This window comes from Grus americana, chromosome 2, assembly GCF_028858705.1.
Source record: "Grus americana isolate bGruAme1 chromosome 2, bGruAme1.mat, whole genome shotgun sequence".
In the NCBI taxonomy this organism is placed as follows: domain Eukaryota; kingdom Metazoa; phylum Chordata; class Aves; order Gruiformes; family Gruidae; genus Grus; species Grus americana.
In genome coordinates, this window is record NC_072853.1 from 141659287 (window position 1) to 141678426 (window position 19140).

Consider the following 19140-nt stretch of genomic DNA (forward strand, 5'->3'; position numbering starts at 1 on the left):
TACAGTGAATTAAGTGACAGTGCAGAGATCCTTCTACCATAGCTGCAACCACAACCAGCTGTGTAGCAACTTCCCTGTTGCTATTGCTTGTGTCCTAAAAGATTTTATTTCTTGTGATGTGTACGGCACTATCATTTATCAAACTCTTGAATGAAAACATGAAACGAGTCTCACTTATTTCAAGTAGTAACATCATTAAAGCGGAGCAATATCCTATGCAAAGGACTTACTGAATTTAATAAAGCTTCATTTCTCCTTGTCTTTTAAAGTCCTAAACAGCATTACATTCTATTAAATGGCTGAAGAAGACAATATGTCATTCTAAGTAAAAATATTTAAATATATTTATGACATTGAGATAATTTAACTTCCTTTACTCCACAGCATAGCCACAGACAAATAAAATCCAAGTCCGGACTATTAAAACAACTTTGTATCGCAAACTTGAAGATTCTCCCCACAAATGTATGCATTACATGCATTATGTTAGCTGACAGTGTTAGCAAGACCTGGGCCGTTTTTAATAACTCAATTCACAAACCAATTAATGATTGAAGTGAATACCTTTAGCACAGAGATGAAAACATTCAGTGCCCACACACAATCTAATTATTTAGAACTTTGTCTTATTTTACCTTATTTACTCTCACGCACTGCATCATGCTTTCAACGAGGGGCCAATCCTGCTAATAGGCTGTTAGTAGAATAAACCTCTCTAATATAAATTCCTCAGGGATGCAGAGGGAAACCTTGGCAATAATGAAGCCAAAGGAAAAATTGATTTTTATCCCCCCCCCTTCTCTCTGTGAAGGCCCTAAAATCAAATCACAATAGTTATACAGCAAAAGACCACAAATAAAACCAAAAGTATACACAAACTCCAATTCAAATTCTTGTCTGAATTAATGGTCCCCTTCCAGTCATTTTCCATTCAAGTTCCTTCAGCTGGGCACACTGACACCCACAAGTGTTGGAGGCCTGGGTCTAACTGTGGAATCTCCCTTTCAGCTTCTATGCACAAGTTTTTTTTTCTGTGAATACCAGGGCAGGGGGGGGAAGAAGTGAGAAGATAGTTCACAGATGGGCAGAGGTTTAGAGCTATTTGGGGGTTCCTCACTCATTTGGCATTTTTGCCATTTTCTGTCCACTTTTGTTACTACAAAGTAGCACGTGTTGAGTCCCAGGAGTGCTGATGTCGACGCAGGGTAGAAACGTTCACCAAAGCATAATAACTTAATATAATAACTGAGATTAACATTTGGGTCAGAAGGTTATTTGAATGAACTGACACTAAGGTATGGAGCAGAACAAGAAAATAAATGCTATTAAGTGTTCTCCTTTGATCCCTTCACAATGGAAGGTAAGTGCTACCCGCACCTAATTAATTGACTGAATTACTCACACTGCTTTAACTTAAATACCATGGTACATTTAGGTTGCGTCAGACAGTAATTCTAATGAGGAAAACCAGTATTATCAAAGTGAAGTGGTGACTTTAGCCAAACTTTGTCTGTTAAGCTGTTGGAAGAGGGGTACTTTTGTCATCTGTCTGGCTTTTAAAATATCAAAAGAGTTCAGGCTGCAAGCCTACAGACCTGCAAGTGTGACTACAAGTTTATGCATCCAAATAAACCTGCTTCTGCTTCTTAAGTTACACGTGCTCAGCTGGTTACAGGAGTGAGAATTTAGTATAGGAAAACATCTTCTCAAGATGCTAGGATGGTGACCCATTTTTAACTGGGTGAAGATATTTAACTTAGGCTGTCTAGCTGGGCCACGTAGGTCAACCACAGTAGGTCCCTCCATTTCATTTTTCAGAGTCATGGGGTTACAGTAGACTTTGAAGCAACAAGGCTTGTAAAGGTTAAAGGTAAGATTGTTCCAACTTGTGCCTATTCTCCAGCGTAGATAAAGGATAAAATGACCAGACCCAAAGGAAATGACAGCCAGGCTCTTCCTGATGAGCACCTGGCTTTGCCTTGCCAATGTCACATGGGTTTACCACATGCACACCGGAACTGTATCTCCTGGTGCCACCACAGACCCCTTGGATTTTTGAACCTTCTGAAGCTTCTCTGTGTTTCCTGGGTGATCACTCTAGCCAAGCACTTATTTGTTAGTTTTCCAACCCTGAAGCACAAACACGTGCCCTCCTCGATGCCAGTACTGACCAAGGAGATGGTTTACGTGCATCTGGTAAGAGAGTAATGGAGCACTCTCCCCCGAGGGCTCACCAGGCCAGCTCGTTGCAGGTAGCAGCATGAATGCGAGTTTCACCAGGAACAGCCTCCTCCATCTTCTTGTCAAGGCAGAGATTACCCCTGAGTGCAGAGCGTCCAACCCATACACCAGAGATCTTACAAATACAAACTGTATTTCCTGTGTTTTCCCAGAAACTGTGCTATTAGCAACTTCACTGGACACTACTACTCTTAAAACTGTAAGACAGAACTCAGGAAAAGGAGATGCTCGGGACCAGACAACTCTTGATGCACTGGGCTCCCCAAGCAAGCAGAAAAGCAACAAAAATCCAGTGCCTGAAGACAGAAGCCAACCTAAATTTCTTCTCATTTTCAGGTCATTTAACATCTTCTACTAACATTTGCTCTTTTAAGTCAATTAAAAAAAAAAAAGAAGAAAAAGGAATGATTTTGAGACCAAAAAAAAAAAAAGCTTTGAATATGCCTCTCAAAGGAATGTATCCAGAAGGTTGAAATAAGATATTACAACATATCTCAAGATTTTGGTATATTCCCTTCCTATCCATCTTTTTTATGGCTGAGAACATTTAAGCTCAATTTGTCCAAATCTCTGTACAACTTCAGTTTCCCTGAAAAACCACTTTCCAGCAAATGAATTATTCATTGAGGATATTTCACTTTATTCCTGGCTCCTCGCCTTCCCTGAAGCCTCTAAATCTTTGGGATGGGAGCGGACAACTTTTTCTGCCTTCATCCCTCCATGCTCTTGTCCAGCACAGCCCTCCTCTGAGGGCTGGGGACTTTCCTGGGAAGGAGGAAAAACACAACAGCAGTTTCAGCAGCAGCAGCCTCCACTTTGGAGGAACCAGTGTCCCATACACTCAAATGGAGGACAGTTGTCCGTGTTCAACCTGTTGCGTTTCCTTTTAATGACTGTACCTCATGGGTCAATGTACTTGTCACTGAGACACCAGATCATAACCTGCAGCGCTGATTCCTGGTGAAAGTATCGTGTGATCCCAATCACCAGGTTATTAATCTCTTTTTTTTTCATCTTCACCTAAAGTTCAGACGCCTCAGATCAAAAATAGCCGTGGGAAGAACACCCTCAGTGTTGTCTCTGACTGAGGTGTTGTTCTGAAAGGGTGAATTTTTCCAACCAGAACAGTCTATAATCGATTCTAACACACACGTCCCGTGGATGCAGGTGTAAAAGGAGAATCTGAAAATGAACCGTTACACCACAACTTGCAACGATCTGCCAAAGTATGTGGTCTGCAGCCGGCCTGCGCAACCGTATTGCCACACACTGTTTTCAATTAGACGTTTGCAGAGGAGCCTGCATGGTGGTCCAAGATACACTCTAAGGGTGACAGCGGTTCCTGAGTCAAAAATCCATGACCCATTCAAACACATTTCGTAGAAGTACAATGCTTTCTTATTTTTGTATATAGAAAACCTGATTTAAGTGGATGGGTTTCTATAGCTAGTCACCACGCTCCTAGACATCAGAAACTTTCTGATTAACACGCTTCTTTTATTAGCTGCATTTGGGTTTATTGTTTAGAGGCAAAGGCTGATCTTATTTTAGACAATCCTGTTTACTTGCTTCCGCTTCAACACAGCCATATTTGCAAAAAAATCTCATATCCAGCAGGGAAAATAAAAACTATACGAAAATTAACGTTCCTCTCATCTCTAAAATACTCGGTTGCTAATACAACTTTTGAGAAGGGCAAGCTAAACACTCTTTGAAGAGATAGCTAATTAAAGCTTAGAAAATATTCAGATTAATTTGAGTTTCTGGCAAACAGCAAGTCTGGCAAACTAGCTTTAATGACTAAAATCTCAGACTTCACACTAAGTTATTTGTGTATGTGGTTTATCACCATTTTTATATTCTTTCAATTTAATAGCATCATCAAATAAACATAGCTTCAGGCAAATATCATTTTAGCTATTTTCTCTAAGCAGAATTTTTGTCAACCAGTACTGTCCATATCACCCTCTAAATTTAAGTGCTATATTGAAAAGAAATCCACTGCAAATACTTTGTGCATTTATGACATTGTAGGTAAAAATATTTTTAATGATGATAAAATATACCTACTTCAGCTTGATTTTTCTAAAAAGTAGAACAATCAGTCTAATTTTCCAAGTAAAAGAGGGCACTTGCAGGATGAGGATTGTAATGCTTACAAATGAAAAACAAGCATTATAGTTTGCCTTTAAACAACTGATCCTATCTTCCAGAGTTCAACAGATGTTTTATCACTGTGACTGAGGTGAAAAGAGATGTATGAATGTAAATATTAAATATCTTGCTACATGCACATAGAGCAGGCAGGCATGCACCTATTCTGGCCCTGGTCTTGCCTCCCAGAATCAATTACAGACTGCCTTTGATATTTTTCTCAACCTATATGGATTTTTTTTTTTCCTGAAAAAGCCTATATTTTTCCAGGCAACACCCTATGCCACACACATGGATGGAAACAAAGTGGGAGGTAATATGCAACGAAATGGCCACCAAAGTAACCAAGAGCACCCTTTTCACATAACTATAGTACCACTGTATTTAACTCTTGGGAGAGCCGAGCATCACTGTTAACAATGGATGAAACCACTGGCAGGAACTCAAACCCCACATACTGCATGCAGATGATTTTAATAAGATACAGTGTTTAGACCACAAAGGATACACTCCAGAGTAGCTCTATATATATTTGTTTACTTAATTGAAGGGGTGGAATACCATAGGCAGCCTAAATGCTGCATTTATTCTATGCACAGCAGTCAGTCTAGTGTCACAGACACAGTATACACCACCCTTCTATGAAGTTAATTACTTAGCCCTCATCTAGATTAATGTCTGTTGTGATTTATTTCTTTGCAATTCACTAGCAGGGTCTGATTTAACTACGCTGCCATAGTAAAAAGAAGACAAAATATTAGTTTATATGACAAAAAAAAGCTTAATCTCAAACAGAAACCGAATCCATTTTCAGCAAACTTTGACTCTTTCTCCTAAGGAGAACAGTAGCTGCTGAATTGTTACATAGTTGTTGGTAAATTATGTTTTGAATACCAGGCAAACAATGGTGTTATTTTAATAATTTATATGTAATGTGCAAAGATACACTGTATAAAGGGCCTACACAGAAACTCAAGCATTTGAATGCCCATTAATTGTTTTCTAAATTTAGTCCTCTTTGTCTGCTATAGTCACCTCGATGCCAATCTAACAAGAGAACAGACTAAAATGTAGTCCGTAAAATATACATACATGACACACAAATGCATGTTAACAGAACATTAAGACTGCAGACTCTAACACTTCAAAGATAGGAAATGTCAGAGTTAAGGCTAACTCCCTCAATTTGAGCATGTTATTTATTTTGCGTTACGATACTGTCTTTACTGTCTTTAATCTTTAAAAAAAAAAAAGAAGAAAAAACAAAACCTGTGCTGGAAACAAACACCAATTATGGAAAACTTCAGCCTGAAGGATTAAAACTTGATAGGGCATACGGAAAAGAAAACAAGGAAGTAGAAAGTATCTTTAATTGTAGACAATGCTGCAGTTCCACCTATAATTTCAGAGCTGGCTGAGGCTCTCCTGAATTAACCAGAAAGAATGATGTCCAAGCTATCAAACAGATTTTTCTTCCCTCAATTAATGTATCAAAATGCTGCACTTGATATCAACTATAGAGGATAAAATATTGAGTAATTACCAGTCATCTTGAAAGAGATGACTGAAAGTTGAAATTTAGATTACTTTTGTTTCCTTAGATGACCTCCTATTTTTAAAATACAAACATTAAGCTATAAGCTTATAGCCTGTTCTTAAGCACACCAGAGTGCTTTCACCAGCCATGCTGTGGGAGTCCCTCTCCTATGGATCTCCTCGAGTGGTACTTTCAATGGTAGAGACTATTGGCCTGTTTAAGTCCTTGGAAACAAAAGAGATTTAATATAATTAATCAGTTATGGGAGCAGAAAGAGCATCCGCCATGCTTCAGAAAAGTGAACAATTTTGCATCAAAAGAGGTAGTGCCCTAAGCAGCAAAGTTCTTGCAGTTCCTACCCTTCCACCGCTTCTGTAATGCCATCAATTTACAGTTTGATTAAGAAAAACAGTGAGGCATGCTACTGCCATTCATCTGCCATGGGGATCTCAGTCCTGCTTTGATTTCCATTTCTCAAAGTCATTGAAAACTCCTGTAATTTTTTGCATGAGTTTCATGGTAAGGAGCCTTCAACCTATTGTTCTTTCCAGTATCTGTATTTTTTTTTTTTACTGACAGCTACAGTGATTGGAAGAACTGCCCCATCATTTTTACTTGACATACTAGAGCTTCAGCCCGTGGGGTAGCTGCACTGGCAAAGCTGCCTCCCTGGAAGTTCAGCTGAGTGAAGGACTATAGCCTCAGAGAAGAAATAAATCATGGTGTCTTCAGCTCAGCTTGCTTCCTTTCCAAACCATGTCCATGACTCATGCCAGGACTGTAAAGGACTTTTGCCACGGCTTTCTGGCTCCCAGTTGGCAAACGGATGCTCACCAAAAGTAGCTTATGAACTGTTCAGAGATTTTGGGTTGCAGGAAAGCTGCTACCTTCCCTGAGATTTTGCACACGTTCCGTTAGCTGCAAAAGCTCATCCATGAAATAGCAGGGAGTTTTGTTTTGCTGAGGGTTTTTTTTTTTTCATTTCAGACATAACTCTAGGCACTGGAGGATACATTTCACATTTAAATTAAACACTGAATATGGAATTTTAGCTGCCAAATAGGATGCATTAAGGCCCACAGTTATCCTCAGCTGATATTTTAGATTTAACCGTTACTTTCCAAGTAAGTCATGAATTAAGTATTTTTTCATGTTCAAAATACAGACCATTTTGCAAACCATAAAAGAAGATTGAAAACGTAGTTAAGGATTCTCAAAATGAAAACTGCAACTGGATGTGACAGGTTGAAACCACAGAAGCATCATGAAGAAAATTAATTACACAAAGTAGCTCTTGTTTCAGAAGTGTTTTAACACCACAATGATAACACGTAAATTTTAATGAAATTTGCAAATTGCTGCACAGAAACTGAGCTCATACTAAATTTAGCATTTGGTACTTTTCCCCTTCCATACTCTCTGTTACTTAAAGCTATGAACATTTTTCAGTAATACTTCTTTTTACATCAGAAAGGGGATAACTTTCAGAGAAAATATCACCCAACAGACTGACTAGATATTTAAAATACATACTCCGTGACACTATTAGCATGCATTGACTTCAGTTCTGTCCCGCACCGGTGTTCCAGGATGCAGGGTCAGGATGGGGCAGACCAGCTAAAGCACTCGCTCAGCTTCCCCTGCCTCACCTACAAGTACCATGGAAAGTTGGGACCCAGATTATCTTTTCCACTAAGCCTCTTGAAATGTTTTGAGAAGCAGCAGTAACTGAGGAGCTAGTAGTGAAGCCACCGGTAGTGCCAATGAACTAAACATACAGTGGACAGACTGGTATGTCCAATCTGGAGCCTGCCTTTCTCCTTTCTCTCTTCCCCTTCACAGTATTTCCCAGCTCAGCAGGAAAATACCAACAGGAAGATTGTCACAGACAGCTCTCCCTTCTCCCCCTCCTGCAGGCTTTACTGTACAGAAAGGGAATGATCTCTTACAGCTTTGCTTCTGCCGCTCTCATCACTTCGTTATCTGAGTGCCTTCTAATAGTGCATTAAGCTACATGATTAACTCCTGTCACATGTGGCTTGTTCTCTCTGATCCTCTCTGCAGGGGGAGGATCTGGGCCTTTGCAATGGAAAAGGAAACATACGCCAGCTTTAAAAGTAGTGTGCAAATGAATAAAAAGGACTGGAGCCAGATTTTTGTTGGTTGGTTGACTGGTTTTCTTAAGCTTTTTATTTCATATGATGAGGACTTGAGGAATTCTTATAAAAGATACTTGTATCATATTGGAAGCTCACGTCTTTTTACCTCATGAAATTCTCCAGGGAGCTAGTACGCTATCCCTGGAGAACTACTGAAATAGTTCATCATAAGCAACTGGAAGGTAAGGATAAAGAATCAATTGAATTTTTAGGATGACTGTTTATCCCCCTCACACCTCCCTTCTGTCTGTTTTCACTAATGCCCATTTAATTCCACTGTCTAATCAACAAATGAGAGAAAGGGTATCTTCGTTAAAAATCTGGTGCTTCCTCCTTTAGTTTTAACAAGCAATATTCTGGCAGTAAAATGAAAGTGGAATTTCATGTTCATTTATATATGTAGTGAAACAGAAGAAACTCTCATTACCAAGAAGTATACATCATGGCATCAGGCAGGAGAGTGACCTCGTATGCCAGGTGTGACCCACTGCTGTATCACACACAAGCACATCACAAAATCCTGTTGACAGGCCCCACTTAGAGAGGCCGTTTGTCCCACTGTCCCTACCCGCTCTGGAACTTCAGCCTCCTGATGGTTAAAAATACTCTTCTAATTTTTCACTTGAACACACGGCCAGCTTGCAACCACATGCTCTGGTGGCAGCACGTCCTCAGCTTCACCAGTTCTCCCTTTCTGGCCCCAAGCACTCCTATTTCTTTAAGTACATGAATCATCTATATTGCCACTAGGCTCAGACTTCCTCGGCTAGTGACACCAAGTTCTTCAGATTCTTTCTACAGGCTACTCTCCTCTCCCAGTAGCCCAGACCCACATCTCTCCCTGATGTGTTGCAAGCATTCTTTTTAAAAATGCACATTTTTAAACAGGGGAAATGATTTTGAGGTCATCTTTAAATTAACATCGGTTTTATGAAGCTGCTTTATAAGTCAGGAGACCATGTGAAGGTGACTGAGAAGGGCAGAGAGGCAGCAATGCCGCATGATGTGCAAGAGGTGTCTGGGAAAGGAAGCGCAAGGCCCTAGACTGGCACTGGAGATAAACAGTTCCAACCCTCGGCAGCTGGCCTTGGGTATGTCAGATTAGTTAGATCATGGCTCAGTTTTCCCTCTTGAAAAGTACTTCCCTCATAAAGGTTGTTATTAGGAACACAAGGCTCTGTTCCAGCTTACTGAAGTACCAAAACAGACTGAAAGAACAAGGTAACTCATATCCTTTTCCACTTCTTATCAGACTAGTACGACCGTACTGACAAGCACACAGACACGAATACGAGTGTACAAGAGAACTCACAGGCATAAATGTATGTATTTCTATGCCAAGCCTCCTTTGAAACTGTAAAAGTATATAAATGCTTGGGTTTAACTTATCAACATAACAACATTGTTTTTCTACAGGAGAATAAACCAGTGCTTACATAAAGACCTCAAAGCATTCACAGTAACCTAAAGTAATGAATATTGTAATGAGAAACATAAGTATTTAGGGTGATAATGACTGGACTTTGCTCTACTTAGATCGGCTCACCCCCTATGGAGGCTACCAAAGCTTAAAGATTTTATCACCCTAGTAATCAGCAATGGGTAATGGCCTTCATAAAACACAGTAATTAAATTGACTGATTTCAAACTAGTGCATTTTTTTCATTAGGGAGTTCTTATTTAACCTACTTCAAAAATCCCTTTGTGAATACTGGCTATATCAGTGAAAATTCAAGTGATGAGGGACGAAGAGCTTGTTCTCTTCAATATTTCAGGTATTATTCAAGTAAAAAGCTGGAGTTCCTAGCATGCTGTCATTCTCTTTTTTTTGTTTGTTTTTTGGGGTTTTTTTGGTCATCTCTAAGCACTTCCAGTTTTAAAAGTCTCTCAAGACTGAACATTATAAAACTGGGGGTGGAGGGGAAGCAAATCAAAACCCTAGCTCTTTACATTTTCCAACAACTCTTAAGAGATTCTGCTTTGTTAAAACATGCTTTTAAAATCCTCCGAGGCCAGCATTACAACCTCCTTGCAAAAATATCAATGGTGAAATTCAGGCGCTGCCTCACAATCCATTTAATTATCCTTTATGCCTGGATTGTGCGTGTTGCTGTAACTACTGTATCTTACTTGATCTTTGAACGCTTTTGAATAAAACTTGGTTGTAAGCACAACCCCTTATTATTGCTCAAATTTGCCTTCAAAATATGTGTGTGAGCCATTTATCTGTGTTCCAACAATACTTGTAACTCAACACAGATTTTAAAATAAAATATTTTATGTCAAGTCTGAACTCTGCTTTTGAGGCAAAACCATTTCCTAACTCAATATATGCTCTACAGGAGCTTTATAACGGCAAAAGTAAACCTACTGGAAAATCTACCTGGATAACTACATGACACAAAACCTAGTTTCACATTTCTCTCTCTGGGCTACAGTAGTTTTTAACTGCATGAAAGAGACGCTGAATATGTTTTCCGTACAAAATCTATAGCGAGACACAGGGATCTCAAGATGGGAGGACAAAGTACCAATGCTTCTCCACTCTGCCTAGAAAAATAAGTGACTCAATAGTCATGCTGAAATGTGAGTGTTGGTTGCAAATGCATTTCTCTCTGTCTAGAACCCTAAGAATCTCAGAGCAGCTGTTAAAGGCTGCTGAAATCAAAGGAAATTATTTTATAGGCACCAGTGGGCTATTCCTTACTGTACCACTTCATCCACATATTTCAGGCAGTTGCCAGCTCCTCCCTCACTGGTCATGTACTTGAAAGTGAGATATGGGATTAACACCCATCAGGGAGCAAATGGGCAAGTATACAAACAACCAAACACAGCAGCCCTACAAGGCCTTAAGGAGATACTAACTCTGAAACCTAACTAAGTCCAGAAACATCAATATGATTCTGATTTCACTGCAAAGAAATGAGTACAGAGTACAGCTTTCCTGGATGGTCTAGGGAATGACCTTTTCTTACTTTTCTCCAGTTCCACCTGTCATACTAGGCACCCTTTAAAAGCATGACTAGGATCAACTGTCTGAAAGACCACCAAACAGATGCAATAGTTTGTCCTGTAAGTAGTTTAACAGAATAATATACAGTAATAAGCTCCTTGTGATTACAGTTTCAAACTCTCCAATCCTGTGCTGTAAACTTACTTTATATTTTATTACAAACAAATAATAAATCATTGATTTACAGTTTCTATTTATTCACAGTGCAAGCAGAATATGACCTGGAAGAGATTAAAGGAAAAAAAAAAAAGAAATAATGGAAGGCGGATGAGAAGCTGCTTCTTTCACAATCAAAGGTGCAAAACCCATTCTCAATAAGCCAGGTAAGCAACAAACATGGTTGTTAGAGAATATTTATGACAGCGGCAACTGTGTAACATCACTGAAGCATGCACAATGGGAGCAAGCTTTCTAGAAAATATATCTACAAAAGAGACATGCAGTTAGGTCTAACTATCAATCATCTGGACATGTGAATAAATCAGTGGTCCATGTTCTGTTAAAATCAACTTCTACTCTACAGAAAACTTGCTGCGCAGTAAATAAGACCACAGAAGCTAAAATACATTATACATACTATCACAATAATAATATCTCAACTACTAGACCAGTTTGAACATTTAGATCTTACAGAGAGTAAAGTGTATTTACAATGACTGGTTATAGTCTCTGGTTAAGTTACATAGGTTTAAGATCCCATCACACTGAAACAATCAGATTTTTGCGTGTTTGTTTGGGGTTTTATTTCATTTTATAATTAACATTCTTTAAATCAGTGGTTACTGATCCACAAGAGCACATCTATATGGACTATTTAAGTCTCCTTTCGCCTGGAAGTACATGTATAACTCCCACTAATGCTAATGGGCATAAAGCACACGCATTGAGGAGAAAATAGACCCCTCACTGTGAAAATAAATGTGTTCAGTTATTTTCAGACACGATGCCGAAATCAAACAAAACAACTAAAAGTACATACTCTAAGGAGATAACATTATATAGCCTAACTGAAAATGTCACCATTATTTTTAACTCCCAGGTCATGGACTCTGCCACATTCTTCATGCTTCTGCCATTTCTTGTCATAGTCATAAAGACTATGACTGGGTAACGTAGCAAAAAGGGCCAAATCCTAAAGCCTTACAGAAGCAAAACAGCCCTGATCTCACACTCCTTTTCTTCACAAAGGATGCAAGGTTAGGCCTCGTGTCTTATGTTTTCACTTTGGCCATACAATGTTTTCTCTTTACACCACATGGGTTAATAGCAGCAGTAAACTTTACTGTTCCTAGAATAGTTCTTTAAAACTGTGATTAATCTACCAAAGTAAAAATTACTATCACTTAATTTTTTTCCTTAATGATTTGATGTCCTGATATTTTCTGCTCTGATCAAAATTCACTGAGTCAATTCTGTCTGTTCAAACAGGTAACAAAAATTGCTTAAACAGTAGTGTGAAATTCAAAGACACTGTGCTTTATTATAATACAAATATAAGCAATTTTTTTTCTGATGGAACCAATGTTTTATGAATTTACAGCTGATCTAATGTGAAATTTGGAACAGTCATGAGAAAATAAAGGTTTTTAAAAGGTTGCAATGTAAGTGGAGCATGAATGCTTTTGGTGAGTGTATTTAGGGTCTTTGTAAAGTGGCCTGCTGACTTTCTAATGCAAGTAATCACACCCATCTTCCCAAATCAGAGAGATGCACCTTCAAATAAGTGGATGCTACTGAGTTATCAGTCAGGCAGGGATGAGTTCTTCCAGTGATGAGGCCTTTTCAGAAGCCAATGCTGTAGGAGACAGGTAGAGTGCTACTGCTGAAAGGTCAACTGTTGCAGCTTAAGTGTCAGGCTTTGCAATACAGCTGGGTCAAATATGAGAGCTAGGTGCTGCCAGGTACTGTACGGTCCAGCTCCCAGCTGCCTGCCCCTTGCCCCCAGCCACATGCTCACTCATCTACTCTCACACTGAGTCAGTTCACAGAGAAAAATACCCCAATGAAAACAAAACAATAAATAAATAAATAATTATTTGTTGATCTAGCTCCCTCCCCACAATGTGGGTGGTGACAAACACTGCTACTGGCACAAAAACTGAAAAGCAAGGAACATGGCTAGCAATGGCTGGCTGGCAGGAGGAGAAGGATTGCCCCTTTTAAACTGTCAGATCAGCCCTGTCATATCCCAGAATCAAACCCATACGTAAAGGACAGTCAAAGGAGGACCCCAGCTGAGCCAAGAACTGGCCAATGTCTGGGCATTGAAGTAAAGAAGGAGTCTTAAGGGCTGCCATATTTCTGCCAGGCACTTCCAGAAGTGCATGTGCATGCTGTGAATCCCCTGTGCATCATGTCTGAGGACAGCTAAGCACGAAATAACTCACTGTGCAAGCCCTTGGTTCCAGGCTCTTCAGCTGCAAAGCATTTCTGCATCTCACTTAAGGCTTTATAGTGAGGACAGTGGCACTGAAGAATATAGGAGCACTCTCCTTTTTTAAACCAGAAAAAGCCACTAACAACACAGCAGCCTTGGTAGTATTTGACGCTGTTGCAGCCCACACCACTTGTCCTAAATTTGGTACAGGAATTACTACAGAGACTGCCAAAATGAACCAGGCAACAAATTAATGAGTTCATTCATTACGAAAGAGGAGGGGTGGCAATGGCCCATGACCTGCCAGCAGCCATGGGGATGGACATCCATCTGTGTAAGTGTGTATGGAGCTGAGTTGCTGGGGCTCTGCATGGGCAGGGTATGCAACATCCATGAAGCAGAACACTCTATTTAACACTGATCGGGAGTCGCACAAATAAATAGTTGGATTAAATAAATAGTTGGATTACTCTCTTGTCTTTTTCCTTTTCAAGTAATAGAAGCCTGTCTTTCTTTTTGATCTGAGCATATCACTGTTACTCATTTTGCAGGCTGAATTCTGATTATACAGAGGAAAGGCCAAAAACTTAAATATTACTTCTTCTGCATAGAACACTAAATCTATTTTCTCCTGCGTAAGCTTGCAGGAATAAACAATGCTATGAATGATTTGGTGTATGATATGCAAAAAGAGACATTTCTACAGCCCGTCTAGACTCCCAGACAAGATCAGACTGCACTGTCATCAAAGACATTTCCATAGCCTGTCGTATCACTTGGTAGACAAAAACCCCACCTTTTTGGAACAGTCATGCAAAAAAGAAAAATAAATAAAAACAGCCTGACCTGCCAGTGTCATAGTGGAAATCTGAACGCAGTAACCTTAGACAATTTAGAAATTACGCTAACAATACAGCAATAAGTTTCAGCAAACATTTGTGAGGAAAAGCAACTCCTGCAGAAATGAATGCAATCCAAAAATATGAGTCATGCACAAGCAATTTTGCTATGGGCCATAAAATCACTTTATGAGAGTTACAGATAATTCTGTATATATTCTATAATGTTTCCCTACTGTGTCGAGATGGATATCTCAGTATCCTATCACAGATAATGATGGAAAACAAATTCTCTACATAAAAGCTGATTGCTCAGAGATTCACCTTTAACTGTTCCAAGGAACTGTAATGCCGACAGAACACTCTATACCTTATTCATCAACAAAGAGGTAGATTCCATCAGTGCCAAACACACTGCAGTTTAGATGGCTTTTATAAGATGTAGCAGGGTGAATTGAGAGCAGCTTTAGACACAGAATACATATCCTGCTATTTCTCAGCACCTACATACTCTTTATCACACATGCACCTACCATCCTCCACAATGATACCTCTTATTTCCTCCTGTTAGTACTTTTGCACATATTCAGACATATTCAGCATTATTCAGTATGAAAAGAACAGATGTATTCTGTACATGTCATGCTGAGCAAAATCTACAGCATTAAGCCAGTCATGAAATAAGAGATACTGGAGTATAGAAGGTGAACCCTTCAGGATCAACTTCAGAACAACACAGCTTCTTTTTGCACCTCTATTTTCATCTTCATATTCCTTTGTAACTTTTTCCAACTGTAACCGTAGAACCATTAAAAAATAGTTTTAAACACACTGAAAACTTTCAAAAAAGACTTCTCTCATGAGACTTTAACCAGTTAACTCTTTTGCAAGGTAGCTTTACGACTAACACACTGTTGGCAACCCAAAATCAATGGGGATTCAACTGAAAGAAATCTAGCTTAATCTTTGGAGGTGTCCTATTCATGTGTTATGATATATGATCTTTTTTCAAACTTGGATGTAGTATTCTTCAGGAGCCGAGCTTTAAAAAAAAAACCCAAAGAACAATAATAATACCTCTCCAACATCATAGATCCATATGCGGCCTTCTGAATCACCAACTGCTACCTCCTTCCCGGCCTGGGCCCAGCGGACACGGTTGAGGGCAGAAGCTCCTTCTATGGTGACGCTGGCTGTGGGAACCTGTCGAAACAATAGGAACAGGAAGGACAATAAAATCACGCTGCCTGCAAACCTGGGGGTCAGTTTGGAATGTCCTGCTTAGCTGGGTGAGTCACAAGTCCCTTGGCATTGCTGGAAGTAACATACAACACTCATCGGGGGGAGGAAAAAAAAGGGTTCATTGTTTCTTTGATCACATGTGCTAAAAAGAGGAAAGAGTAAGAGATTGCTTGGAATGAGCAGGGAAGACTTTTCCACAGTAAAGGCCAGTAAATGAAGCAGTTTTTTTCCTCTTAACCTCAGAGACATGCAAAACCACATCTGCTTCTTTCTCAAAAGTCAGTGACTTATTAACAAGAACCAACTGAGGGTAGGACTTGGCTTCAGTCCTGCCCTGGCTTCTGGCCTCTGACTCGGGCCCAGATAACCTGATGGTCAGCAGACACATCCCTGTATTCATGCTGACACATTCTTTAAATCCATACTCACCTCTGCGGCTAGATGCAGAGGTTGAAACTTAGGTATTACGTCAGAAAAGTCCTGAGCTAATCACTTCAGAGTGAGGACACAGCAGAAGTGAGGACAGCTGAGCTGACATTTAGGAACTCCTACAATATATTCCCACAATTCTCTTTTACATCCCCAGGAGACTTCTTCCGCTTTAAATACATCTGGATGCTGTCTAATTTCCAACACCCCTCCCCACCTCAAGTCAACCAACGAACATGATCTTAGGAGAAGTATTTGTAATCTACACTGGAATGAGGGCATCAAAAGATGCTGCAGGAGGAAGGAACTGTGTGGGTGTTTGTCCCAGATAGGTAGATCACTCAGTTGATTTAGGTCACCTCATAAGACAAATGACGGTAACCTGAAAGTCTGCTAATGCTCCACCCAGCCGCCTTTAATAGGAGAACCTGCCTGAGCAAGGAGCCTGTAGCTTGGCATGACGATCTTCCAAACAAGGCTTTTTAGCTTTAATGCTTTTTAGGTCAGCGCAAATGGGATAGGATAGCTGCAAAAGCAGTTCCTCCACCAGATCCATCTGTGGGAACGGGTCCTGGTCACACAGTGAGATGGGGACAAGGGGATGTCCTGGGATCTATAAATGGACATGGAATAGGATATCAGTCCAGGTAAGAAGAGGCAGTTGGACAGGAACCAGAGTCTGAGCTACCTCTGGAGGAGTGACAGGTACTCCTTCTGTCCTCATTGTCAGCACAATGCAGCAGAAGCAGGAAGGCGGCAGCTGGAAGGTGGTATTAAAGCCTGGTCTGAACATTGACAAACTGACAAGATTAACAAAACCAGTATTTTGCTGACTTCATCTTGGTTCTCTGGCTGTAGCTTTATATTGTAGTTGTGAGATAGGTCCAAAGATTCAGGAGAAAAATAACTTTAAAACAAACATTGTATAGCTCCCATGACAATCTCCTTCTCCTCAGCAATAACACCTTCATTGTGTCACACAAGATGAGTGACGGTAGGAAGCTGAACCCTTGCAGACTTCCCGAGACTCCCGTTAGGGCTGCACTGTGTGCGCAGCCATGCCAGCAGCAGGACAAAGACTGGGAAGCAGGAGTGCTTGCCTTGTCCCTCTGCCCCCGGAGACTCCTCGCTCCAACTCCTCCTCACCAAACCTGACACAAGGCTTCAAAACCAAAACCAGCCTGCCAAGCTAAAGTGTTGCCTCTGCGCAGGGCTTCGTGGTAACATCCTTGAGCTCCACATATGAAATACAAGAGGATTTTGTTTGCAGAATGATGTAGAAATAATGCTGGATAGCAATCAGAAAGCAGATACCGTCCTCCCCCCCCTTTAAGAAGTCATTCAAATGCAAATAAGCTACTGGACTCATCTCCCCATTGTGCAAGGCCTAGGTCTTGTCCAAGGCAGTATTACCCAAAAAAAGCTGGCACGCTCTAACTCCTCATCCCAATTCTGCTAATGCTTAGTGGGAGAGAGTCAATGGCCTAAATCTGACATGGGGTCATTGATTCATGATAAAATCACAGTTGAAAACAAGCAAGTTTTACTCCTGTGATCAGTGATTTAAAAAAAAAAAAAAAAGGGCGCACTATTTTAATTCCAGCCAAAATTAATTTCATAACATTTGGAAATGGGTTTCTTCAAACAACAACTAAATGCCACATTTTTAGAGCACTAATCCACTAACCAGCTATGTTTCTCAGAAAACTGTAGATCAAAGATATTTGTTTCATACACAAATATACACAGTGTATATTTAAGGCACTGAATTTTCAAAAAATCTTTCAGAAGGATGAAATACATAACTCTAGAGCTGGGGTTTTTTTGTTAATACAGCATTCTTTCAGTGTTCCACATAAAAATAAGCAGCATGCATGCCGCAGACGCAAGACACAACCCATGCTTTTTTCGAAAACCCGACGGTTTTGTAAAATCCTGTTACTATTCCACAAAGCTATCTAACAAAATAAAAAGCAATAATGAAACAGTCTTTAAAAATCTAAATAAAAAGTCTTTTCTCCAGTGACATGGAGAGAAATATAGTCAAACCATAGTATCTTAAAATAGATTTGTCTGCTCTCTGTAGTGATAGGTTAAATTACACATGCCTATTTTAGATTTCAAAGATAAGAGTTTATTTTATAATGATAGCATTATGTTTTTAAAATCACATTTGAAATACTTTATAAATCCTCTGAAGTTGGTGCTTGTCAGATTTTTAACAATTTTGAAATGAGATTTTAACAGGTAACAGATTAAGAAGGATGCAGTCAGAAAAACCTGCATGATAAGAATACACCTTTTATTGTTTTACTTTTATTGCTTACGTAGTGTCAAAACCTGCTTGCAAATACATCTGTTACCTGTTTCTAGAAATAGACACCATCTTCACACTTTCAAAGCTAAGGTACAGCATACAAAAAACCCTAACAAATATTTGAATGGGATATAACACAGCAGAAATAAGCAATTTTGTAAGTCTGTTTAATATCAGTTCATAGATAAATAAGACTCATCAATAACCTAAAGACCTTTTCCAATCTTGATCAAAAAAGAAATGTACCTACAGACACATAGGTAAGAAATCGGCATTTGCTATCCTGAAACTATCTGCAAACCTCACTATACTGATCCAATAAAATAATATTCAGTTTGCAAAAGAATGAAGGAGTGCGTAAGGATTTTTTCCTTTTTAAGGTTTTATATTTATTTATGAAATATAAAATGTGATGACTTTCATTGCTATTAGAAAAACAATTTCTGGTATCCACAGATCAACATGAAACACGCAGATACTCTGGTTACTTTACATTGAGATGTTGAGAATAATTAGATTGATTAAATCCGTGGTACGGTCAAATGATTTTAGTTATTTTGATCAGAAAGCATCTAGCTCCCAGGGGAAATGTTTTTAATAAATGCAGGGAGTAACACTAGTGGAAACTATGTTACAGTTCAAAAATTTGAAGGTAGCATACTGTAACTAAAACCAAGTATTTCCTTAATTGGTTTACAAAATAATACATAAATAAAAATGTGACTTATTTCCCAAATTAAACAAATCCAGGTCTCATTAATAACAATCATATCTAGTTCTCACACAGAGAATTTTATCAATATCTAGCAGTTAAACACATTAATATACC

General features: G+C 39.4%; 1 protein-coding gene across 3 annotated transcripts in view; it reads right to left on the reverse strand.

Moving 5' to 3' along the window:
* DYNC1I1 (dynein cytoplasmic 1 intermediate chain 1) overlaps positions 1-19140 on the reverse strand; it is a 194014-nt gene that overhangs the window by 2978 nt on the left and 171896 nt on the right. For all 3 annotated transcript variants that reach the window (XM_054815545.1, XM_054815546.1, XM_054815544.1), the window contains exon 16: positions 15401-15526. In XM_054815545.1, the coding sequence (XP_054671520.1) occupies positions 15401-15526 (126 nt within the window). The remainder of the gene's footprint in view (positions 1-15400; positions 15527-19140) is intronic.